The following is a 26033-nucleotide window of genomic DNA, read 5'->3' on the forward strand; positions in this document are numbered from 1 at the left end:
CGATAGATTGATTGATAGATAGATAGATAGATAAGACGGAGAGAGAGAGAGAGAGGGAGAGAGAGAGAGGGATAGGGATAGTCGATAGAGGCTGAGCATATAAATTGAATGTAAAAAAGCAAAATCAAAAAAAAAAAATGAAGAGATATTCCATAGACCAAATCTCCAAATCTTTTCTTTGACAAACCAGACGACGGAAAATCAACACAAAAAAAAAAGAGAAAAAAAGAATTGGGATATCAAAAACGAGGATATGGTGAGAGATAATAAGGAGAGTAATACAAAGATACGGGTGGGGCGTGGGGGCGCCGGTGGGGCGCGGGGGGGTGGAGTTGGCATAATAGCCAAAAGACGCCTGCAAATGCAGCACGTACACTAGTTAGTAAGTAACGGGTAACCGATAAACCGATAAATGAAAGGATGGTGGGTAAACATATGAAAGGGGGGTAAAACGGAGTAATGGGTAAAATATACTGGGCAGTGGGCAGCGAATGAAATGGAAATGTGTTAAACAAAGTAAAAATCCGAGCTGGAGCAGCAGCAGAACACGACTGTTGGATATAGCGGGTCGAGGCGTAGTATGATTTTTTTTTGAAAAAGTGAGATGAGATGAGTTGAAGGGAGCGTGTGTGTTATATCGTTATCCGTAGCGGTATCGGTATCGGTGTCGAAGTTGGTGTTGGTGTTGGTGTTGATGTGTATGTGTCATGAGTGCGAATAACAGGTCGAGATGCAATTCAAGCAATTTTTTCATATCCGAATGTCGATATGAACATAATCAAACCTCCCTCTCACTCAGCCTTCGGCAAAGGCAACGGCGGCACCCCCGAAGGCGACCCCGACGGCCCAATCGAATTCGTATCAAACCCCGCACGGAACGGCGTGAACGGCTTCATATCCAAGCTCACTCCCATCCCATTCCCATTCCCATTCCCATTCCCGTTCCCATTCACCCCTTCCACACCCCCACCCCCACCCACACCACCACCAACCCCACTCATCCTCGCCACCCGCGCATCCTCCTCCTGCGTCTCCTTGATATAATCCGCCGGCGGGCGCGGCATCAGCGGAGGCGGCGTTTTAGGCGGTGGATGTGGATGTGGGAGACCAGTGGGCGCGCCGTTCCCATTCGCGTTCGTGTTAACAGGAGGAAGCGGTTGGGGTCTCCCTCCTCCTCCTCCTCCTCCTCCAGAGCTAGCATCCCGCGCGTCATATTTCGCCTTCAACAACGCCTTTTCCTCTGCAGCAGTAAGCACCTTCGCCGGCGCCGCAACAGGAGCAGGGGCAGGGGCAGGTGCCGGCGCGGGCGCGGGCGTAGTGGACGCAGCATCCCGCGCCTCATACTTCGCGCGCAACAGCGCCTTCTCCTCAGCAGCCGTGAGGACTTTCGACGGGGACGCCGCCCCCGGCGCTACTGGCACACCCGCACCAGCACCGGCACCACCAGGCGGGACGGGAGCAGGGCGGAATCCTGACGCCGTTGCGCCTGGACTGCGCGGGAGCGGCGCGTGCGAGCCTCCGGAGGCGGGTGGAGGGGACGGCGGCGGCGCAGCTGCCCTTGCAGGCGGTTGTGGTTGCTGTTGCTGTTGTTGCTGTGCTTGAGCCCGAGCCTGAGCCTGAGCCTGAGCATACGCATTATCCCGCGCCTCAAACTTCTTCCTAAGCGCCTCCTTCTCCTCGAACGCATTCGCATACTGTCCAGGCGGCGGTCCCGCTCTCTGCTGCTGCTGTTGCACAGGCGCCGGTGCTGGCGCCGGCGGAGGCGCAGTATACGGTGCCGGCGGCGGAGGCGACGGATTCGCCATCCTCGCCGCATCCTGCGCCTCATACTGCCTCCTCAACCTCTCCTTCTCCGACAAATGCGCCATAATATTGCTCCCGCCAGCCGCAGGAGCAAACGGCGGCGGATCATCCGCGGGTGGCGCACCACCAGACGCCTGTCCCCGCGACGCAGGGAACAGAGATTCATACGCGATCGGCGCGCTATTCGCTGGAGGAGGCGGGGGTGGTGGTGGAGGGTCGTCCGACGCTGTCATCTGCATGCGCTCAACAGCCCTCTGCGCAGCGGCGTACCGCTCCTTCTCCTGCGCAGCAGTCAAATACGGCTGGGCACCCACACTAGCGGCGGCGGCGGCCGCACGCGCGCTGGCGTAAAGCTCAGCAGCAGACTGCTTCGACCCCACTCCGCCGCTGCCCGAAGAGGATTTAGGGTCAGAGGTATTCCTCGCGTGCCCTGAACCGCCGCTGACGGCGTTAACGGGCTGCATGCCCTGGTTACGCGCAACGGCCGCCTGCGCCTCCTGGAACAGCCGTTTCTCCTCTTCAGCCGACGGCCATGCGCCCTGTTTCGCTCCTGACGAGGAGGAGGAGGACGCTGCGCCGCGCGGTAGGGAGCCAGATGCATTTGGTATCGTGATCGTGGCGGATATCGATGCTGGGGGCTGCAAACATCCCAAGAAAAAAAATGAAATAAAAAAAAAGGTTAAAAACGTGTCAGATGAATATGAAGGAGGGATGACGTACGGGTGCAGCGGCGGGACCTTGTGTATGCGCGACCTTTGCGCGCGCCTGCTCGTACAACTTCTTCTCGTCCTCCGCCGTCAGCCATTGCTGTTGCTGTTGCTGCTGCTGCCTATTCGCACCCGCACCCGCACCCGAACCCGAACCCGACCCAGACCCAGACCCCTGCGCACTACGCTGCCTCCCAATCGAATCCTGCGGCACCTCCGCATTCTTCACCACGAACCTACTCGCGCTCGCGCTCGCAGAGGACATCGAGGGCGTCGCAACAGAAATCACCGGGCGCGCACCCGCACCCGCACTCGCACTCGCACTCGCGCTGGCGCCGAACTCGTCGACGCGGCTGTGCGCGAATGCACCGGCACTGCCGTCGGAGCTGGCGGCGGGGAGGGTGTTGTATGCTTGCAAGGAGGATGTGCGGGTGTGGGTGTACGCGCCGTCGTTGGTGCTGCGGTTGATGGGGAGGGTGGATGAGGAGGGTCCGGGGCGGATGGGGTCGATGCGCGTGATGGGCGCTGCGATGGCGGGTGGGGAGAGGGAGAGGCTGGGTGCTGGGCCGATGCGTCTAGAGGAGAAAGAAAAAGTTGGTCAGTGATGGAGGAGGAGTAGGATAGTGATGATTGTATGTACTGGATTGCTTCCTCCGACACGGATCTACAATACAGATGAGTGAGTTAGTAAATGCCAAAACAAGAAAGTAAGAAAGAGAAAGACGCACTTTTGCCAGTTGGATATCACCACAGGGAGGTCCATGACAAGATGGGTGCCGGTGCCCATCAGCGCACGCACACACAGCGTATACGTGATATCAATATGCCTCGCAGCATTCAACGTCGTCGTCGTATGATACGGCGGGACCATCACCCTCAACTCGGACGTATGCGCCGTGCCTCCATACAGCGTCGCGCTCACCGGCACCTTCACCTCCGCGAGATTCACCTGGCGGACCTGGGGCGCGGCATTGCGCGCTTTACCCGCCGCATGCGCGCCGGCGCGGAACACGGTCGCTTCGCGCAGCGACATCTCGAAGCCGCGGAGGATGACGGTGTGCAGGCTGTCTGATTTGACGGTGGCGAGGACCACGATGGGGTCGCCTGGCCCGAAGCAGGTGCTGCGCCGCTCGACGATGAGGTTCACGCCTTCCTGTGCGAGGTGCCGTGTCTCGGGTTGTTGGTACACGGGCCATGTTGAGTGCAGCTCGTGCTTGTCGATGATGATCTGTGCTATGGTGGAGGAGACGACGGATTTGGCTTTCCGTAGGAATCCTCTGTGGATGGAAGAGGTGTTAATGGTGTGTGGGATGGTTGGGTAAAGACGCACTTTTTGCCTTTGGTGCATACACTTGCTACGAGCTCGTATCCAATCCCAGCTGTGCGGATCTCAGAGTTAACGACGTACACGCATATTCAACCCACTACCACACACCTTTTCCATCGAGCGATATCGACGGCGGTATCGACTCCGGTATCCGAATCGAGAATGGGAAATCTTGCTACCAACACCCGACCAAACCGCAATCAGCACCAAAGCCAAAGCCAAAGCAAAAAGAAACACAGACGCACCGAGCGCAGCAGCCCATACTCATCCGACGTGCTCCAGAGGTTAACAGGACTAGGACCAACAAAATCGTAAAACGTATTCGCAGGACCGCCGCCCGGGAGCATCTCGACTTTGCGCAGCTCGATGCGCACCCATTTCGCCTTGACGCCCTGCGTGGGCACGCGCACCTCGATCGCCTGCACGCACACATGAACACGGACTGCGTTAGCTTTCTGCGGTTGTGTTGGTGGTGGTTAATGGGTGGAAGCACGTACGCCTTTTACTGAGGCTTGGGGTCTGTCCTGGCCTGGTGGGATGCCGGGGTACCCTGTAGAGTGTGCGCACTCCGTCAGTTCCGGTGTTAGGATGCGGGGGCGGGGGAGTAAACGTACCAGTCACAAAGTCGACATTCGGTGGCGGCTGTAAGTTTCTAGAAAAACACACGGATAAGGCTTTCTTTTCCCAGAACCGAAGCTGAGGGTGCCAGACTCACAATTTAACCTGGGACATTAGTGACGAAGGAGCAAAGGAAAGAGAAGGGGGAGGGAGAGGGGTGCACGGGCCTCGGATGGAAGAGATATGTGTATGAGAGCAAGAGGCGACTTGGGACGGCGTGTGGCAACGTCCAAGGCCCGACTGGCAGCTCCTTGATGGCTGGCTGATGGAGGTGCTGCAGCCGTTCTGACCGTTGCAGCCGGAGGCGCGCCATGTTTTCTTTTTGATTGATTGATGCGGCTGTGTCAATATCCCCTGCTAGCAACCCTGCAACTTTGCTCGATTATCGACCACTCTTATCTCGATGGAGGACTGTGACTGCTATTAGGATCGCACTGAAGGATGGCATTGACACACAATACGCGCTACGCCTCTCCCTCGTAGCTCAACACCCCTCAAGAGCGACACCACACACGGCGGCCACGTTCGCGCTATCCTGCGAAACCTCGGAGCGCCCGCGCTACGCGGTATTACCACTATCCCGCAATCAATCAAATATAAAGCAGAAACGCGAACGCACCTACTCCATGCCGACGGTGCATCTCCTGCCCAGCACCACTCGTTCCTGCCTCACTATATAGCACTTTTCACTGCATTTGCATTTGCATCTCCATCTGCATCTGCATCAACATCACCACCAGCTCCACTGGCAACTTGCAAGTCGAAATTTTTCAAGTTTCAACGCTCTCAATGCACAGGCATTGTTCACATCGCTCCCGCGCCGCGTTACAATATCCAACTTATAATACCCCCCATAAAATCTCTCGCGCGCCTCCGAACTTCTCCATGATGCTACTTCTCTACTCGATGAAGCTTTGATTATCATAGTATCAAAGCCTCAAAGGACTGATTGACGTTCACGCATCATAACATAAACAGCGCCCCAGTACGGCGCGGCGATTGCCGAGTGCCGTTGATTCGAACGTAGCCTCCAGTTCGTCGTTACTGCACCTACTCATGAAGCGATTCTCGTTCAAGTCTGTTTGTTGACTCCCCAGCGCGCTCACTTCAATATATAGTCGAGACGGTGAATTTCGTCTTTCACCCAAAATGTACTCTGACTTCATGATTCGCGCATGCAGGTCGAAAATGAGGTTAGGGCACCGTGACATAGGCCACTGATTCACATTCAGCCCGCTGCAGCCTATGCGAACTCAAATGACACACTCTCAGACATAAGTACACCTGAGCCCTTTAAGAAGAAACGTAGCGCATCCATCTCTGAGCCGTATACTACTTTACATCGCGCATTTTTAGAGGACACCATTAGACCGCATTCACCACTTACAACTACTCAGACACCTACACACATTCTCTCTCAGTAATGGCGGGACACGACACGGCGACCTGGGATCCCATTATACAGCGACACGAATCGCCCCAACCACCATCCCACCATCTCAAGTCCGTGGTGGCTGGCGTCTTATAATTACTAAAGGAAATAGGACGGCTCAGGACAGGACGGCTATGGCCGTTATTGTACATGGGGATTTTGAGAACTGTACCCTTCATTGCCCTGAAAAAGCTGGAGTGGCCGCTTTCACATTTACTCAGCGCTCACCTTTTTTTGTTAGTATCGGTCCCGCTATCCGTTAACTTCTTCGCCGTCTTTCTTTCCGAATTCCCCGTCCCCGTTCCCGTCCCCGTCCTCCCGCTTTTCACCTCACTATTACACATGATTTTCTCCGTATTGAGTAAGCACTTACATTCTGGATTTTCGACGGCTATGCAGAAACGCCTCCAGCCTGCTGCCTGAGTAAGTTAAGCCTGAGCCCAAGTTCAAGTTGTTACGGTCAACGACGGTGCGACTCGGACTCCGGAGAGTTAGAGCTCCTGAAGTCTGAGATCTGAAGTCTGAAGTCTGAAGTCTGAAGTCTGAAGATGATAGGCTAACAACACTCCTCGTTTCGGCATCTGTATGGCATATATCCGGATGTCTTGTGTCTTGGTCTGCGTATAATGAAAGCACGACTAAGCACGAGCGAGGAGAAGACACGAGAAACACGGATCCGGGATGATATTTGAGGCGCGCACGAGCACGCAGCACGCACGAGCCACGGAGGTCCATCCGCTGAACCGTTCGGAAATTCAAAATCAAATAAAGGAAGAATAATAGTAAGATTAGATGTGTACCGATGCATGGAGTCGGAGGATAGTTCTGTATACATATAGAAAGCTAGGAGCTACTTACTTCTAGAATCCGAAACCGAAATCTCACTTGGCTGTGATATTCAGATTCTCAGAGCACCAGCGAGGGATTCGATCCTTTTTGGTTCTCTTCTCGTCACTACAATTTCTGCTTAACCGTTCTTCTTAAGTGCCTTGTTGATTTGTTCATACGTAAGGATGATAGTCGTGATACGGCAACTAAAGGCGCTGGGTGCTGAAATCAATCGGCGCTTATATCGTCATTTTAATTAAACTTTATACCCCTCTTTTACATCCTATCAACTTGAAGGCCAATTGCATTTTTCACCCGGAAAAACTAACAGGCATTTCAACTTTTAGTCGTTTTGATCTCTTGTCTTCTCTTGTCAACCCTTCTCAAGGGTAGCACCAAAAAGTAGCGAAAATATCTAGATGACGACAAGCCTCTCATCCTGGAGGGTCTTGACCTGTGATCAAAGTTCAACAGTTCAACGTTTCAACACTGAGTGTGGTAAGTCCTCCACCATCCACCCTCCTGTGGTACAGCTCTACTGCCTACCACTACACACTCTCCATCCCTTCACCCGGAAGCCAAGAAATCAGTTCCACCCATCCTGTCCATCCCAAGCACCCAACTCAATTGAACGAAAAAAATTTCCGCGAATACCCACCAACCGCGCGGAAATCATTTATTAGAATTAATCCGATCCGCCTCGGAAGCAGTTTCAGCAAATTTAGCTTAATTTGTATCATTTCGCAGCCATTTTTGACCCCGCAATACTAGCCAAGATCGCCACTGGAAACAACTTGATGAGCGGGGAGGGGGAGTTGCCTAGGGGTCAAGAATGGGGGACCTGGATGGTACAGTTTTTTTTCATCATTTAACCATGTGATGTGTGGTTAAATCACTCTTTTCACTCACTCACTCACCCCTCTCCCCCAACCACGTTCCACGGAAGTGTTCTCCCAGTTGGACATGTAAAAAGATATTTCGACACTTGCGATCGTTTTTAACCATTCTTGAGAACTCCTGTTTTTTTCTCTTCCTTTCGTGCTTTAGAATCTCCGCCGTGCCGTGAAATCGGCGGTTTATCATTCCTTTTTCCCTCCTTCCATCCCCCTCTTGCGTTCGTGTTCGTGTTCGTGTTCGCGTTCGAGAGTGTCGTCGCTTCGCGTGCTATGGCGCTGCCCGTCCAATACACGCAAGAGTCGTTTAAATGGTTGTCTGTCGAGCAGGCCGTGTCGTTGCTGTATGGTGAGCAAACAATGACCCTAATTTCTCCATCATGGCCATTAACGCTCCCCTACAAAAGTATCGACATCTGTATGTGTTCTGTACGATCACGGTGCGCATCTTTCTCCTGTTAACAATAACCACCACCCCACCACCCCACCACCCCACCCCCATGGATCATCATACTTATTTAACCATTGATCCACTTTAGCTTGTACGCTGAATGAAGAGGTGAATTCTCTGAGCTCTTCTTCCCGACACGTTCATTGTGCGCGAATTGCGATTTGCTGACGGTGCGGTACATTGTGTTCGAAGATCGATTTTGTTTGGGTATGTCCTTCGCTGCTTCACCGTGCGCATCGCTTGCGTTGCTGATTGATAATGGTGGATCACAGCGCAGACCCAAATGGACGATGGTCCAGTTCTTCTTTTTTGTCGTGCGTTTATCGGTCTTTCCTGCACCCCCTCCCCGTCGTGACCAGATGGTTTTCTCGTAGAATCGCTATGTCGGAGACGTCTCACAAATGTTGGTGTCCCTTTTTCACTTCGTCGTTGTGCTATGCCGCTGGCTTGTTTGGGTCGTTGATGTTTGAATGAATATACGGTACAGATACGCTGCATACTGTACGTCTAAACCGTTTTGATTTTTTCTGTTATCCCTGTTGTTGACGGTTTGGTGGGGTAGCTATGACTAAACATATCGTTCTGCGGTCCTCTGAGACCAGTGTGAGTCTTGGCTTTTCCTATCTTCCTATTTACCACAGGTTACTCAACCCACCATTCAATTATACACCCTTTTTTTAAATCCAGAGGTGAGTTGAACCGCAAGATCCCTATGTGCCGTCATATAACACTAATCCTCGCCTATTCCATAAACAGCTGTACGCATACACTCCCCTTGATTTCCGCCCAACGCAGGTGTCTCACGGAACTTTGTTTTTCTACATCTCTTTTTAGGTCACGTATTCAATGTCGTTTTCGGATATATGGTTACAGTCGTTCTATGCTCAATGCAAGGTGCGTTTTTGTTTCCTTTCCTTCAGGGATATGCAGCGCTCAACCATGTCTGTTTTCTGATCAACAGGTATCATGATATACCGGGTGTCGAGTATGTACAGTCACAACCGCAAAATCATTTTTCTCTTCGCATTGGCTGCTTTCATCGAGGCCGCTTCTATGATCGCCATACAGACCATATCAACACAAGTCGACGAACGTAAGTCCAATATATCCCAAGTCGGCCTGCGACCGTTCGGTCTTAGTACCACTGATATACTAATTATTCTGTGAACCTCTGACCCCTTTAGCCGTACCGAACCCAGCCCCTGGTGTATTCCTCTGCACGCAGAGAACGTTCCCATCCTGGATGTACATCACCTGGATACCCATCATGATCTTTGAGATTTTGGTCCTTGGGTTATCTGTGTCTCTAGGCCTGAGGTATTATAAGACCGTTAGAACGCTGGCGACCATCCGGGTGGATCCGTCGCACAAGCCAGATTCATTGGCATACATTCTTTTGAGAGATAGTATCACCTTTCCTTTCCTGTATGCGGCCCAGTTTTGTTGGTTCCTTGGATCTTCGCTGATATAGATCTTTATGCTAGGTGTCTTGCAGCTTGCATTCTCAACCTTATCGTATGGATACACTTGCCGGTACGGTTTTTCTTCCACCCCGTCTTCGAGACCTAATATAAAATTTACCCCATCTCAAATCCAGCACGCATACATCCAACTTGCATTCGGAATCGCCTCCTTCGTCCCATGCGTCCTCGGCCCGCGCCTCATCCTCAACCTCCGCGAAGCGTACTACGAGCCGTTCAACCGCGAGTGCGACGACAGCGACCTCCAAGAATCCGGGCCACACGAATACGACCACAGAGGGAGCGCACGGCACCCGCGGCGCCGGTTGGGGAGGTACACACGTGGGTCGACGTTGGATATGGACTCTGAGACTGTTCTGGAGGATGAGGATGGAGATGAGGATGTACGTGCGCAGTATCGCTCGGATAGTGAGGTTGGGCGATCCAAGGCTGCGCGTCAGGCGAAGCAGACGTAAGCTTCGTGCTAAGTTCGAGAGTTAATATTATGTTGTATCTATGCGTATATGTAGTATATAAGTGCACATATAATGCTCGTTTCCGCACCTCACCGACCTCGTTATTTTTGCTAGTGGTGTACTGATGATTCGCTTTCGAATATGCTTTTTCAATTACGTTTTTTTTTATTTTTATTGGCTAGTATACGTGTTAAACATTGTCCATCACTATCACCATACACATAGAGATACCAACCGTTTTCATTTTTCAGCTCTCCATGGTTACTTTACAATTTAGATCAGTGTACTACTCTTTCTGTGAGTTCCCATGTGAGCGCTTGAGCCCCTGAATGCCATTGAAGGTTGTTATGTAATGTTTGTTTGACTGTACGCCAAGCATCGGCTTTATCGCCATAACTCTGTTTGTAACCACCACCACCCTCCTCCTGCTCTACAACTACCACTGCATTTTCGGTCTTTCAGCTGCCTCATATCCTGCTGCTGGGTTGATAACTTTTTGTGCACCGTGTTGCTGTATCTGCCGTTTGTGTCAGAACGATCTGACCTCCCGTTGTGTGGGAGTGCGTTGAGCACCATCGGTGTGTGGTCTTTTGCTTTTATCCACTTTTCCTCGTTTCCTTGGTGCTCAGTGAACTCCATCTTGTACGAAAGGTGTGTAACCATTTGTATGTTTTTTGACACACTCTGATACCGACACTTTGACTCCGGCATGCCATGCTTTCCAATTTGACAAAAGACATAATGGGACGAGACTTTTAGGATGGTCCTGGTTTATCATTGTTCGTTCTATATTCTATTTGGGAGTCAATGTACGCATGCCTATGATCTTCTACTAGTATTTACTGACAATACACCATTCAAGGTCTGATGAAAAGGTGTTTACCGAGCAGGAGGAACGCAAGCTTGCGTGATTGAGTTCCCAATCATACAAGTTTGTGAGCCATATTTGTTTGTTCGATTGTCCTTGGCTCTCAGGTTCATAATGATCCACATTACTGATACACTAGGAGAGCTGGATGCAAAAACTTGTCGCCATTCAATATTCCAGCTCCTCATCGCTGGGGAATTCATCTTCCAGAGAATAGAGTTCCGGGTGCTCCTCTGGCTTAGGAACGGGATCGGCCTCTTCAACGACCTCAGCGTTGACGTGCTCGTCGTTTCCTCCCTGAACACCTTCGCCGTTGTTCTCTTGCTGTTCACTCTGTTCATCGTCCTGATATTCGTTGTCGAATTGTTCTGCGTCTTCTTCGCTGTCGCCCGGATCTTGACTTTCTTCGCTGTCCTGCTGTTCTTCGGCTTCATCGTCGTCTTGCTGATGATTGCACTGACATATTTCCTCGAGTTCTAAATCTTCCGAGCTAGTGTCACCTTCCCCGTCTTCTTCCCCCTCTCTACTGCTGTATTGACTGCTCTGTAAAGTGTATTCACCGTCATCGTCGACCAGGATTTCTTCTTCGCCCCATTTTTTGTACTCATATATAGAAGTTCGGGTGGCCCAGGTCCCGGTGTCGGATTTAGTCCATATCAGCGTTTCATAGTCTGAACCCAGTCTTAGGGATTTCAGGTTGACGAATCTGTCGGAGGTAAAGAAATCCTGGGCGGCTTCTGCAAGAGATCCGATGGTGGGGTGCTTCCGATATGAAGTTACGACAACAAGTTTAAAGTGCTCTACTGTACGCGGTATCTCGTACACGCCAGTAGCTATGTCTTTGACTATGGCCTGGTATGAAAACGAAGCATGAGCATGAGCATTTCAGCGCTGAAAAGCATTCAAAGACACATACAAGGTAGTAAAACCGTTTTTTGTTAATTATCTGCTCTTGATACGTGTGATAATCATATCGGTAAGGTAAAACATTTATAGTTAGAGTTTTCACCTCGGGGAAATGGCGACAGATGAGACTGCAAAGTTGCTTGATTCTCGCCGGTGGCCAATGTTCTATCCTGAACGTCTCCACGGTTGCTGTCCCGGCTCCGATAAAGTCAAACCAGGTTTTAACGTCTGCCTCGGTAGTGTCTTCATGCATGTAAGGAAAATGAGTGATCGTTATAGAACGCAGCGGCCGGCCGGGAATAATAGCTGGTGCATAGAATGGACGACCATGGTACTCAGATAGAAGTGGGCAGGCTGTAGGCGCGAGATTCTCAGGCGGTCGTTCGAATCCAACTTGTCTCTCCCAGGTAATCTTGGTGTATAGATATTTCAACATGGCACAGCTCTCAAGAACGGCGAAGATTTCACGGTAGGATGCCTCCCGCGTGCGCAAGCTTAACGATGTCAATTTCGCGCTGAATCCTTCGATGATGTTGGGGTGGACTTCGTTTATTAGATAGCCCAGGGATGTTAAGCGATGTTGAGGAGTGCCCAATAGCAAGTTGCTGTCGACCACGACGAGCTCAAAGTGTAGACTGCGCAGGTTGTACAAAGTGTTTATCGCTGTAACGCCTCTATCGTCCAAGGTTGTCGCAGTGATAAGAAGCTTGGTCAAACCGGTGTACCGGGAGATAGTGGCCCAGAACACTCGCAATGCGACGCGGTCGTACACCCGCTGAGCGACGAGCGTGGCGTTCATTGTTTCCCCGTCATTGACATATCCATCAAAGTGCCAAACACGGACGAGCGGCGCTAGATGACTCTTCGAAAAATCGATAAGCCTTCGACGGGCCTTGTTTATCCGCGCTATAATCAAGCTCTTGTATGCGTAGCCACGGAAGTTGAGGATATGGTCCTGTTGGGGGAATAGCCGATGGACGGCGAGTTCTACTTTATAGAAGAGCTGTGGCAAGGCGCCTTTGCGGACGTATCGGTTGACATGGGGCGAGCAGAGGACGAGCAGAGTCTGGCGATCGCATTGTTTCGCTATTTCGAACCAGATATCCTCGCTGAACTGAGGTACTTGTCTCGGTGCCCACGCCATCGCTGCAGATCTGCAGAGGTTGAATTAGATCACGTCTATCTTTGATTGAAATATGAAAGCTAGGATCGACTTACTGTGTAGTGAATGCCCTGATTTTGCTGGGTGCACCTTACACGTATAGCACCTGTTAAATATGGGATCCCTCTTTTTGTGCAAAGCTTGGAGATGCAACGATAAAAGTGTTGCTACCCAAGCGACTGCAATGACAATACTTCGCTCGAGATCGTGTGTAGAAACCTCCCTAGTGAGTTAAGATTTGATCAGCTTCAACTCGTGAGAGCTAGACCAGATAATAGCAGTCTCCATGGCGGAATACAATGAAAAAGGAAGGAATTGCGGCCAGAAAGGGGGGATAATGGAAACAATAGGACAACTCACATGATTTAAAAAGATGTGACGCTGATACCTTAGTCTATTACCTCCCCTTAATCGTTGGATGAATATTTTGACCATTGGCAGAAGGTTTCATGATCAACGGTGGTCAAGAAAAGATTTTACAAGACTCGAGCGAGAGATTGGCGATCCGGTGCAGAAGAGCCAAGTTGTTATATGTTGATGAGTGGAACTAATAAATAATTGCTGCTCGCTCTTTACCATGTGTATTGTCTAATTTTTGAGCATGGTACACCAAGAAGGTTAAGATGAGCTATGCGATTGGATGGCTGGAAGGTAGGGAGGGAAACCCACCCAACATGACTACTTGTATATCGTCAAACGTTAATTAGAAATGTATATTAGACGCGCAGATGCGAGTTGAAAAAAAGCTCAAGAATGATTGTGGAGATCTAAACGAAATAAAACACCGTCACCAACTTCTAGTTCTTTTCATGTACCGTGGAACTGAGGGCCCAGGGAAGACTTTGGAAACTCTGCGCATCAGCGTCCTTTGTCGGTACCAGGCCTGGAACCTCTCGATCACAGATTGGAGAGGTCGGGAGAGAGCCATACGTTCATTGGGGCTGGATTCCTGAAAGTCATTTGAGTTTCGTCAATGATTCGCAGAAAGCATAGAAACTCACCTCCGCCGAATGAGGTCTGGGTACAAACGTAGCCATTTCTGCATGTACAAGATAAGTGTAGTTCATAATGTCACGGCAAGTCAAAACACACCATTTTGAGTACTTATTTCATGAGTCCGGAGCACACTCACTGCCAGCTCAAACAATGAAGGAAGGCTAATATCACTCTAACCTCGAATATCAAAAACTTCACTTACAAAGCCAATAAGTTATAAGTACCTTCAACAAACCAAGGAGCATCGAATCCTCAACCAAGGCAACGCGGGATGCAGGGGACTACTGAGAATGAGATCAGCACGAAGGAGTAGAACAGATGCTTACTTCGCGAAGCAGGATCCGAAGAAATAGTTCCAGCGGGTGGAAGAGATGCTGTTACATTATCATTGATAGCCCACAGAGCATGAAAAAATAAACTCCACACCTCTTGTACATCAGTCACTGCAAATGACTCTCTAGACCAACTGCTTCTTTCTATAAGTCCCACAAGTTTGGCCCAAAATCCAGTATTACGAACAGTGAGAATGTAGTAGAATGATATCGCTGCTGGTGGTTTATCGAACAGAACATGTCTTGTCCAGTCCTGTGCACATACTGCAAACCGAATCCCTCGTAGAAACATGGCACATCTGCCATTATGTACGGCTGAATTCGAGTAGTTGTTGGCGAAGCGATGTTTATGAAACGTCCAGCGATGATCATTATATTGTATCTCAGCTGGGTGCTCTTTTAGCCTGTGCCGGCGAGGACCAGACGTGCACACTGCCCAGCGCCTCGCTTTGTCGTGCCCAGTGATGACGTATAATGACCCGTTAGGAAATGGGGTAGCAGTACTCTCGGCATTTAGGTACTGGTACCACTGTAACGCATTCTGACGAACGTACTCTTTGATTCGTGTGGTTGAAGCAAGATCTTCGCGAGATGCTCCCTCGGGCAGTACTAGAATCCCAGATTCGCGAGCGGTCACTGTAAAATCGAGAATTCTATGAAATGTTGTTATTAAATCATCTTCGGAAATTTGTGGTACGCACAAGGGTGACGTTGAGACTACAGACACTGTCGTTCCCTCGCTACAGAGCGCTGTGTCTGATGGAAAATGAGCAGGATTGACAACAACTTCAGATGGATCGAGAGGCGGATGCATGGGGGAGGTATTTGGAGAATATCCATATTGTTTAGGGTATTCATTAGCTTTGAATATATTGAAGCAAGTGAGGAATTCTCCTCTACGACCAATATACCCTACATCGCCGATCTCTGCTCCTGATTCCAATAATGATTGAGGACGATTGACAGCTCCTATAGGGTCCCAAATTGGCATGCCATTTCCAAGTGTAAACAAAGAGCGACTGTAGGTCTCTGGGCCTGCTCCGAAGGTGGTTATCCCATAACATCGACCAAATCCATGATCATTCAAATGTAATGGACTCCTGGGATGCAGGTCTGAGCCTAAAATGGGAGTTCAACGCGGTATAGTTGCCTCATTTCTTGCGACTGACCGACGCTTGATTGGTTGGATCCAGTGTTCCTGTCTTCCAACTCCATTTCCGCGCCGGCGTTATTCGTGGTCTAGGTGGTCTTAGTTGTCATTAAAGATTCAAGATAATGTTAAATTACTTACAGAGAAGAGGGGAAGAATATCAACGTTTCAACCATCCGTTTCACGTGTACTCTCCTCTCATATATAGAAACGGACATTTCCAGAGTATACTGGTCTAAAAATATTGCTTTGCTGTAAGTATGTCACCTCGGACTATCCTGGCATGGACAGAACGATCTTATCTGATGGAAATCTCAGAAATGATATTTTGAGACAACTAGCACTTAATCGCCTGTTCGCCTGGTATATGTTTCCCCGTTCCACAAGGGACAGGTCTGCCTTCAAATTCACCCCTGGCTCAAACTTGACGTTCTTCAGAGTTGCTCATATCTGTCCCATCTACATGATGGACCTTGGCAAATCCAGTTCCATGTCCCTAGGCAGTATAAGTGGCGTTCAGAACACTATATCACTGGCCGATAACGACAGAGAGGTTCGTGTTGGCAATGGTAGGTGCCTCAACCATTGATCCCGGGGAAATTTTGGCTGATGATCTCCTGAAACTCAGTGCTTGTTCCAGCAAGTTCCACAACACAGTAAGTCACAGCTTCACCGTATAAATTATTAACATTCATAATCGGCGTACATCTCCCAGAGTACAGGGATCTGGTAATGTAGAGACTACCCATAACAGAAATGTTACCCAGTACATCAACGTTGCGCACTTTTACTCACCTGGTACGATAAAAGTTGTTATCGAAGATGACATTCGTTGACAATCTGATATCAGTGATAAATGAGGTGAACGACTCCAAGGTTCACGGGGTGGGTTGAATCTCTGATGGTGCCACGTCTATGTTTTGTGAACTAAGTTGGAGATTAGGAGCCTACTGCCAGTGGAAAAGGTCTAGCTCAAAACATCATCAAGGAGATAAAGCATGAATCTGAATCCTCTATCGATGAGCAAAAAAGAAATGTGAAGAATCCTACAATTATTTCGGAATATACGAGAGTATCCGACTATTCAAGTGAGATCACTTCCACGTTATATGGTGTAGTCTTTCTGACAGTATTTGTCAGACATTAGTCGTAAATCGAAGTCCAACCCGAACTCGGAGCCGGAACATGCAGTAAGAATGACAAAAGCGGTGGCTATTCTTCAAACTTTTTGGCACTTGAATACCATATGACTTATTTGCTTATTTGTTAGCAAATAAAATTCCCAAAGGTTATTGAAAAAAATATACGAACGTATATGCTCTCCCGGATGGGCGCCGCCACTTCAGATTTTAATTCGCCCTATACGATATTCCTTTGGAACCCCTACCACAATCTAAAGAAAGCTAAAGAAATGCAGGAGAGGTATTGTACCTTGGGTGACGTGGGCACATTCAATTCGAATGGATGATTTGAAGTCATGTTCAACATTTTTTTATCTAAAGAGGAGAACCGCAAGTTGCACTATTATCCTCCGAAGAATTTTGTCCAGCTGGATATTCAGCCCGACTTGAACCTCATGGAACTGCCGTATATGACAGGGGGTTGTCATAGAAGCGTGAATTTCAGCAACAAAGCAGATATTGGGTTCTTTCGTTTATTTTTCAATCGTAACATCGAGTCTAATATTGCATATAGAAATTCCACATTTACTTTCGAATCGATCAGTACACCAAAACACCCAGGAGGTGGGATCCTGGTTTTGCCCAAAGGCTGCTCCAAGCATTCATTATCCGATCGGCTTATGAATGTAGGCAGTAACCTCCGAAATGGATACCTTGCTACCTTTGTAGACTCGTGGTACGAACCTGACAACTATGAAGATGGCGCTCCAGTCTACGAAAATGGTTCTTTGGCCCTCATACACACTTCCTACTATCAAACCAACGTTTGGTCTGCTGCAGTTCTACGCCAAAAGAAGCACCGCCCCGGCCAATCATACGCGAAATTGACATGTATCGACCCAGGAGCTCAGATTTACAGCTGGGAATGGGACAGTCATTCCATGGAGACTAACATAGGTTCGTCAAGCAAAAATGTGGGCGACATCAAATGCACTGTGGCAGTGCAGGTACTATCTCTGCACCGTCAAGGAAGGCTTAGCCGCTTCAAGGATTCTTTCGCTCGCCTTCTACGTACAGAATAGAAATACTGTACCTCTACAGCCTCTGCATCTCCAACGAAGAAACCTTGATATTTTCGAGGTTCCATTTGGCCGCATCAAGGAAATTTTCTATAACCTTCTGCATATTAGATAAAATGCCTGTATCTGTAACGTATCCCAAGTAACGATTGGTGTGGACAATAGGCATGAATTCGATGCATTTTAAGGCAACCAAACAAAAACTCCATCTCCGAGAGACAAGTCACCCATGTTGGAAACCATCATTTTTATGCACCGATTTTGGGAAAAACATTGCTCAGTTTTGGCGAATCTGAGGTCAATTTTTTGCATTCCACCAATGTATAGATATTAGAGGAGGTCAGAGTGGACGATTCAGCGGCGTTTCAGCGACACGATTGAGTGGCGATTCTGGTCATCAGAAGCGTGGGAAGACACTGAATCGCCTCAGAATCGGAATCGCTGCAAAATCGCTGAATCGCGATTCTGCCTCTATGAATTCAATTCAGTCTTAAATAAGAGCTTCAATCAGTGATTATTATAATGGTGAATTCATCGCTAGAAGGAAAATTTTCTTAGGGTAATTTACGGTGGGAAGCGAACAAAAGTGCCCCGGAAGGGATCGGAGTAGGATAGTATGGTTGAGTCGAGGGAATAAACATGAAAAATGATGCCAGTGTTTGATGTTGACCCGTTTGATGTATTGATGACGGATCATTCCAAGATGATTGGCCGGACATATAATCATTAATGTGGCTGGTCCTTGCTTCCGACTTCGTCACGCTACACCCAACACATTGATAGCGGACGGTATCATGGTAAGGGTACTTGAGTTTCTCATAAAATTTGACTGCTTACGCCATTCCTTCAGACAGATGAAGATGATGCAACTACTTCCAGGGAGGTATCGGAAGATGAAGGCGACTATCCCGGTACGATGGCTCTTTCAAATATGATATTCAGAACACAATCTCAAGTCATATAGCAGCAACGACAAATCCTTATAAATCACTTTTGGATGATACCAGTTTCGCTCGGTGTCATAAGACGACTATTCCAAGAGGGAAAGCAGAGACATTCACTCGTGCAATGCTTATGTTAGGACATGGCACCCCGATATGGGAAAACCCAAAGGTCGGGGACAAAATTGGTATATCGATTGGTGACGTTGGAATGCTGAGTTCGAACGGCTATTTCGAATATTGCTTTAATATCTTCCAACCACCAACACATCCGTTGCAGCTGAACTGCCCCAAAAATTTGGAGCAGCTCTCTCCGTACCCAGAAGCTTCTGATATTGCAACCACCTCGATGTACTTCCCCCCTGGCACAGCATTGACTAGTAAAGGTGTTGAGATGGAACGCCATTCAAACTTGCCTTTGTAATATTTTTTCAATGTCCTTCTTAAAGTGTTACTTATACGTCACATAATCTGCAGGGACATCACTTTTACAGTCAAGGCTCGAGAAGGTGCAATCATGGTACTCCCCAATGGCGCATCCCGACAGGATCTCATTTCTACTACTCATATTAGAGACTACATTCGGAAGCACGCGCTTGAGTGGTACAGTTTCTTCAACGACCCTTCGTCTATTCTCTGCCCAAATGGGTCGCTTTATGTCATTACTGGAGTGGATACCTCAGATGCCTGGGGAGTAGCTTGTTGGCCACACCTACACACTGATACTGGAAATGTAGCCAAAATACGCTACAAACCAACCGAAAAACGTTCATGGCAGAATGTAGACCAGATGGCATGCCGTAGTAGCGGAGGGACCGACAGCAAAATGGCTGGCAGCACCCATTTCATCCGCGGAATCAAAATTGCTGTCAACGAATCTGCTTGGATTAGACATGTACTTTGCGACACACCTCCGTCTGCAATTCCATTTTACCATGTCCTCACAGTTCCCACCACAGGGCTTAGAGCACAGGTGCAAACGTACTTGGACAAAAAGCTACGCGACCCTGAGAAACGCAAGGCGATGCCCACACATGTGAGTCTATACCGAATGAGCAATCAGTTCAAGAAATGGACTATTTCACAGGTGCTTTTCCACCCATTGGACATAATACTACGCTATATTCTGGCAGAGGTAAATGTTTCTTTCAAGTTAGTTCGAGTTGGTATTGACTGACTGTGCTCAAGGTTCCTACTACCGAGGTTGCTCTGGTCGATGAAGGCCTTTGGAGCTCGGTTGCGGATCAGGTAGTCTCCATACGATTCAGCGCAACGTATGGTTTCTTACCATTTTATGCAGAGTGACGGGACGGTTGCCAATATTACTCGACTCCTGATTAAAATTATTGAACAACACGAAATAGAGCTTGGAGACGGTATGGTATTATATGATCATGAGAACAGTCGGCTTATTCGTCGACTTATGCCACAGGATGGACAAGTTTGAGACCTAGAGCACCGTCAAATGACTCAAAAGTGGGTATATGATATAATCAGTGGTCTTGACTAACCTCTCGTCTGCGTAGGACACTCGAAAAGCCACCTGGCCCAGCATTCTGATGGGTGCACCTGCCCGCATGAAAGACGCATGGTGCGACAAAGCGAGAAGCAGGATCATTTCGCGCAAAGTTCGAATGCTATTTCCAGGTACACCTCTCACGTATGAGCAGCTGCACGTAAATTCTTTGACATCGTAAGTTCTGATCTGATACCTCATAACTTCTTCGATGTCTAATGGATCATTTCAAGTTTATAATTGTTATCAAGCGAGGGAGGACGGGAAAATGGACGCCAGTTATGTATGCGTAAAGAGCGGACGAGTGGTCTTTCACGGAGCTTGGATCCAATCATCAGGTCCTTATCGTGTCTATGGTGTACAATTTTTGCAAGGTTTTTGGCGTATGCAGCAAGTGCATAGGATTCGGATTCTCCTCCTTTACCATTCATTTTACCCAAATTTGCTGTATTTTGACGGGAAGCTTGGTCACATTACTGCGAATGGTGGAGATGCAATGCGTTATCATCGAGCATGGGAGTTTGTCGAGGCAAATATAGTCTATTTAGGTCTTCAATACTCTCACCTATAATTTCACGCAATTTCGTCTGGATTCGAGCATTTCATGGTATAACAAAATCATTCTTGCTATATTCAGCGGCAATCTGGTATCCCTTTCCCTATAATGATCACAGCCGGCTCGAGGCGCAGTAGAGTTGGACCCACCAGTACCCTCTGTTGTTATTGAGGTATTGGAAGAAACTAGATCATCGAGAGTTGAGCAGGTTTGGAGGGCGTTATCTTCCATGGATCTTCCTGTAGTTGAACATGATCGTCTCCAGTGAGATACTGAGAGAGGAAGTTATGAAGCCATGTGTTTGACGGTTTTGAAATAATGATGCATAAATTTGAATTGATGAGGGATAGACCTTGCTCGTTTGTTGTAAGTCAGGAATCAATTAATCAGGATTGGCATAATTAGACGGATCACTTGTGAAATAAGTCATGAGGCCTTGAGGCTGTGACGTGTGGTGACCAAACTTTGAATTCGAACTTGAGAACTTACCTCAGATGTAATATTGGCATTAACCAGACGCGTTGAGACCATTGTTTGGGCAAGCTCGAGGTGAGGTTCATTCTTGCTTTACTACATTGCCATAACCATCCCAATCGCCATAGTACCATGGTACGAACACAAAATCTTCCTGCATAATCCCCAGTCCTCATACCACTTCTGTAGACCCAGGAAGATGATGATGCATCAGGTTCCCGAAGCACACTGGAAGATGGACAGCATCGCATTCCTGGTAAGCACGTTCGCTTTTTTGAACGCCAGCACATAATCTCACATAAAATAGATTCGACAACAAATCCTTACAAGTCTCTCATGAAGGACACCAGCTTTGCTCGGTGTCATACAACATCCATTCCCAAAGGGAAAGGACAGTCATTCGTTCGCGCTTTTCATATGTTAGGATATGGCACCCCGATTTGGAATAACCCACAAAGGGGTGAAAAGTTCGGTCTTTCAATTGGTGATGTTGGAGTGCTGAACTCGGAAGGTTATTTTGAGTACTGCTTCAACATATTCAAGCCGGCCACGGATCCAATGCAGATGACCTGTCCTCCTGATATGGATCCGCTCTGTCCATGTCCAGAAGACACTGATATCACAACAATTCCAATGTATTTTGACCCCGGTACTACGCTTATCAGTAAAGGCGTAGAGATGACACGCCATTCCACTTCACCTTTGTAACTACCCCCTAATCGTCTTTGTAAGAGTCATCTAACACATCTATGTTACTTCTAGGGACATCAGCTTCACAGTCAAAAGTCGAGAGGGTGCAATCATGGTCCTGCCCAATGGGGCATCTAGGCAGGATCTCATTTCTACTGGTCACATTCGGGACTACGTTCGGAAGCATGCACTCGCGTGGTACAGCTTCTTAAACGATCCTTCATGTATTGTGTGCCCAAACGGAACTCTTTACGTGATCACGGGCGTGGATACGTCAGATGCCTGGGGAGTGGCTTGCAGCTCGGAGTCGTACACTGACAAGGGAACTGTAGCACAAATTCGTTATAAACCAACCGAGGACCGTTCTTGGCAAGATATAGTACGAATGGCATGTCTTAGCAGCGGAGGCTCTAGCACCAGAAAGGCTGGCGGTGCTCTGTTCATCCGTGGAATAAAAGTCGCTGTTAATGAAACTGCTTGGAACAACCATGTACTTTTCAACAGGATACCGTCTGCTATTCCATTTTACGATGTCCTCATGGCTCCAGCTACCGGATTTAGAGCAAAGCTACAATCATATATAGCCCACAAATTGACGGGCCCTAGAAAACAGGAGGACCCCCACACGCAAGTGAGTTATTATAATGTGTATTCGGTTCGAAGATTGCCTCATTTTGCAGCTACTCTTTCATCCGCTGGACATAATATTACGCTATATTTTGGAAGAGGTACACATTGTTTGTCATGCACATTTCATTTCTATTCTCTGACAGTGTTCAAGGTTCCGACCGTTGATGCTGCTCTGATCGATGAAAGTGTCTGGAGCTCGGTTGCCGACCAGGTAAGACAGGATGTATCGCTATTTTCTTTCCATCTGACTGATTTATCCAGAGTGACGGGACAGTAGGCCCAGTTACTCGACTTTTGATTAAGATTATTGAAAGCCACGAACTTGAGCTCGGAGATGGTATGTCACTGTCTTGTTTAATATTATGCCTCGTTTTACATGGCTAACACCAGCTTTCTGTGACAGGATATGCTACTTTAAAACCTAGATCGCCGTCGGATGACACGAAGGTGGAATCAAGCGGGCATCTAATTCCTGACCTTAACTAATCTCTCATCTGCGTAGAAACCTCGTGAAGGCGCCCATTACGACATTTTGGCCCACATAAAAAAGACGTTCACACATAAAGCGAGAAGCACGGAAGTTTCGCGAAAGATTCGCAAACTTTTCCCCGGTACACCTCTTACCTATGAGCAGTTGCACGTAAATTCATTAACGTCGTGAGTTCTGTTGTGATTAGTTTTAAAAGATTCTGTTCTGTTGTATACTCCATCTTTCGTTTTCAAAGTTTATGAATGCTGTCATTGTCAAATAGAGTGAAAGTTGGCGGCAGTCCTATGCCTATGTGTATACGACTACCGGGTGATGTCAACGAGGCGTCTCGACATGGAGCGTGGCCATGATTTATCAAGGGTTTATCACAGGAATGATATAGCAGGAGCATAGGTTCTCCAGTTCCATTCGCAATACTCTTTGATCCCTCAGCCCACTTATTTGGAGAACGTTGGAGCTTGAAGGGTTGCAATCGTATGCGAATGTTATCAAATCCGGAGATACTGAGAATGTGGAGGAAAATCTGCTTCAGCCAGTCTTCCTGTAGACTGCCCGAAAGTGTCACTCCTCTTGTAGACTTCGAGCATGCTCGAATGGACGTGAATAGTTTGAATACTAATGCACTCATGGTAGACTTTGGTCTCCGACTCCTGAACTGATCTCTGGTGTCATCCCGGCGTTTTCCGTGATCAGATTTTAAAGCTCTTACACAATAAATGCAAACAACGTACGCGTCGTTGGAACGCGTAAGTCATGGTCGTGCTCGATTTCATTGCCGCCTTCCTTTATCCTCATCTTCCTCCTTTATCTGGTTTCTTTCCTTTTTTTTTCTCTTTAAGCACGTCTTTTGGTGCGCGAGAAGGATAAGATACCGTTGCAGAACTTGCAGCCATCGACGGAACAAAATATTGAATCATAGATAGAGAGCATTATGGTCGCTACATCTACTGAGCAGGTAAGGCTCTATTGGCTTGGAATGAGTCGGAGGTCATTGTGAACTAAATATAATCTGCTTGCTTCTGGTGTAGCTCACATCGCTGGCTGCAACGACCGTCAGTATGTCCTCCCACCTCCCTTTCCTTGTTCCCGCTGACGCAACGCCGCGCAGTTGTTCACCCACTCGTACTTCTCTCTGTAACCGATCACCATGCGCGCTCTGTTTCGCGGAACACAGAAAAGCGAGTCGTCGGTGTGCTCCTGGGGCAGGACAATGGGAAAACGATCAACGTTGCAAACTCATTTGGAATCCCGTTCGAGGAGGATGAGAAAGATAGCAAGACGTGGTTCTTGGATCACAATTATATTGAAGGGATGTATGAGATGTTCAAGAAAGTCAATGGTGGGTTTATGTTGCTCCTATTAGTTTTCTGTGATATACTAATGTGCTCTGTGTTGCTTTGGCTAGCTCGCGAACGTATGATTGGGTGGTACCACACTGGGCCGAAGCTGCGCGCTTCTGATCAGGAGATCAATGATTTGTTCAAGCGATTTATCCCCCGCCCTGTGATGGTCATCGTCGATGTGCGGCCGCAGGCTGTGGGCATGCCCACCGATTCTTACTTTGCCGTCGAAGAAATCAAAGACGTGCGTCTTCCCATCATTATATATAATCTACACAACTAATAACTCTCACAGGATGGCACCGAGACACGCAAAACCTTCCTGCACGTACCCTCTGCAATTGAAGCCGAGGAAGCCGAGGAAATTGGCGTCGAGCACCTGCTGCGCGACATCAAAGACTCGACAACGACGACGCTCAGCACACGCGTCACTGAGCAGCTGGCGTCACTGAACGGTCTCTCCGCGCGCCTCGCGGACATCAAACGCTACCTCGACGATGTCGCGGCCGGCAAGATGCCCGTGAACCACCAGATCGTGTATAACCTGCAGGACATGCTCAATCTGCTGCCGGACCTGAGCGAGCCGGAGACGGAGGCGAGCTTTGCGGCGAGCACGAATGACGAGATGTTGGTGGTGTATTTGAGCAGTTTGTTGAGGGCGGTGATTGCTCTGCATGCGCTTGTTGATAATAAGGCGACGATTGGGCGGGCGGAGCTGGAAGAGGGTGAGAAGAGGGAGAAGGAGGGCAAAAAGGAGAGCGAGCCGGCTGGTAAAGCAGAAGCGAAAAAGGCGGACAAGTAGGGTGTTGGTAACTTTGTGTGTTTTTGTTGTACTACGTATCGGTATACTATCTTCCTTCTTCCATTCCTTACTTACGGTCTGAGCGGCCTGATTAACTTTTCTCTCCTTGACCAAGATACTGACAACAACTGACTGCGCAATGCGCTTCGATTTGTTATCTTTTTGTCCAGGCGGTTGTTCCTTCCTGCAAAGTTCTGCTATGACAGATGGAAATCCGGTTTTTGAGGAGATGTAACTCGTAGTAAGTTATACTTATAGCAGCTAAGGTCTCTACGCAATTAACATGGTCTTTACACGAGAGACCGCGTGGCGAATTCAACATTCGTCGCTATCCATCGTCACTGGCCAGAATGTATTCGGGATAGACTGACGCTTCTATTCCTAGTAGTCCGACAAGTCTGGCATTTCTTGACTGATAAAGGAATCACAGAGATGGCTCGTCCCGTCCGATAAATTATCTATTCCTCTTGAATTGACTCTGTTTGAAGCACACGTCTAATGGCAGAAGGAGGGCATGGGAGACCATATGACTGTATATAGCAGAGGTCAGGGTAAAATAATCAAGGTCTGGGACTCAGAGAAAGTGTTCGTGTTCGCTTCAACTACCAGTGAGAGATATCGAGCAGGTTCGTAGAAACAGGAGATCAGAAACGTTTCGAGAACAGAGTGATAAGAATGATGCGCCGGATTACTGTGGTTATCGTCGATTTCTACTTGTTTTCCACCGGGGAGGTGAAAACTGCCTGATTGACTTATACATAGATTAGCGGCTTTTCGTCTCTAGATTCGAGAGAGATTTGCTCGCGCTACTCAAAAGCCATACGCGCAGCAGTAATTAGCTTTTTTCTCCTTGGTTTGGCAGGAAGCGTCCATGTCAGGCTTAATTACCCTGGGAATACAATGGCATGGGGGCATTCGCTTTTCGAGGAGATAGAAGATTGTGTGAGAGAATTTCAAGGTTTCGAGTCATCTGGCAGGATAAACT

The 26033-nt window shown here is 48.3% G+C and overlaps 6 protein-coding genes across 6 annotated transcripts; 4 read left to right on the plus strand and 2 right to left on the minus strand.

Annotated features, from left to right (window-relative positions):
- Nucleotides 1–791: 791 nt before the first annotated feature.
- Nucleotides 792–4768, minus strand: JR316_0004036 (uncharacterized protein; the record flags this gene model as incomplete). Its single annotated transcript, XM_047889805.1, has 10 exons — nt 792–2441; nt 2524–3085; nt 3151–3174; nt 3239–3787; nt 3841–3889; nt 3946–4012; nt 4083–4256; nt 4335–4387; nt 4452–4479; nt 4619–4768. The coding sequence occupies 10 exons, from the start codon at nt 4766–4768 to the stop codon at nt 792–794; spliced, it is 3306 nt and encodes a 1101-aa protein (XP_047752179.1).
- Nucleotides 4769–8946: 4178 nt separating this feature from the next.
- On the plus strand, nt 8947–9995 carry JR316_0004037 (uncharacterized protein; the record flags this gene model as incomplete). Its single annotated transcript, XM_047889806.1, has 5 exons — nt 8947–8953; nt 9021–9152; nt 9244–9484; nt 9544–9592; nt 9657–9995. The coding sequence occupies 5 exons, from the start codon at nt 8947–8949 to the stop codon at nt 9993–9995; spliced, it is 768 nt and encodes a 255-aa protein (XP_047752180.1).
- A 1036-nt stretch (nt 9996–11031) lies between these two features.
- On the minus strand, nt 11032–15073 carry JR316_0004038 (uncharacterized protein; the record flags this gene model as incomplete). Its single annotated transcript, XM_047889807.1, has 6 exons — nt 11032–11715; nt 11780–12923; nt 13747–13880; nt 13933–13970; nt 14254–14912; nt 14961–15073. 6 exons carry the CDS (start codon nt 15071–15073, stop codon nt 11032–11034), a joined length of 2772 nt encoding a protein of 923 aa, XP_047752181.1.
- A 1813-nt stretch (nt 15074–16886) lies between these two features.
- Nucleotides 16887–17612, plus strand: JR316_0004039 (uncharacterized protein; the record flags this gene model as incomplete). The annotated part of the gene is made up of 1 exon (XM_047889808.1): nt 16887–17612. The coding sequence occupies one exon, from the start codon at nt 16887–16889 to the stop codon at nt 17610–17612; it is 726 nt and encodes a 241-aa protein (XP_047752182.1).
- A 791-nt stretch (nt 17613–18403) lies between these two features.
- Nucleotides 18404–23453, plus strand: JR316_0004040 (uncharacterized protein; the record flags this gene model as incomplete). Its single annotated transcript, XM_047889809.1, has 18 exons — nt 18404–18412; nt 18460–18520; nt 18574–18970; nt 19028–19586; nt 19638–19685; nt 19739–19798; nt 19851–19926; nt 19983–20026; nt 20077–20197; nt 20300–20424; nt 21286–21352; nt 21404–21800; nt 21859–22417; nt 22568–22627; nt 22678–22753; nt 22820–22863; nt 22919–23073; nt 23339–23453. The coding sequence occupies 18 exons, from the start codon at nt 18404–18406 to the stop codon at nt 23451–23453; spliced, it is 2973 nt and encodes a 990-aa protein (XP_047752183.1).
- A 384-nt stretch (nt 23454–23837) lies between these two features.
- JR316_0004041 (26S proteasome regulatory subunit rpn-8) lies at nt 23838–25048 on the plus strand (the record flags this gene model as incomplete). Its single annotated transcript, XM_047889810.1, has 5 exons — nt 23838–23861; nt 23935–23962; nt 24015–24245; nt 24312–24490; nt 24542–25048. The coding sequence occupies 5 exons, from the start codon at nt 23838–23840 to the stop codon at nt 25046–25048; spliced, it is 969 nt and encodes a 322-aa protein (XP_047752184.1).
- Between the last annotated feature and the right edge of the window lie 985 nt (nt 25049–26033).

The sequence above is a fragment of the Psilocybe cubensis genome, chromosome 3, assembly GCF_017499595.1.
Source record: "Psilocybe cubensis strain MGC-MH-2018 chromosome 3, whole genome shotgun sequence".
Taxonomy (NCBI): domain Eukaryota; kingdom Fungi; phylum Basidiomycota; class Agaricomycetes; order Agaricales; family Agrocybaceae; genus Psilocybe; species Psilocybe cubensis.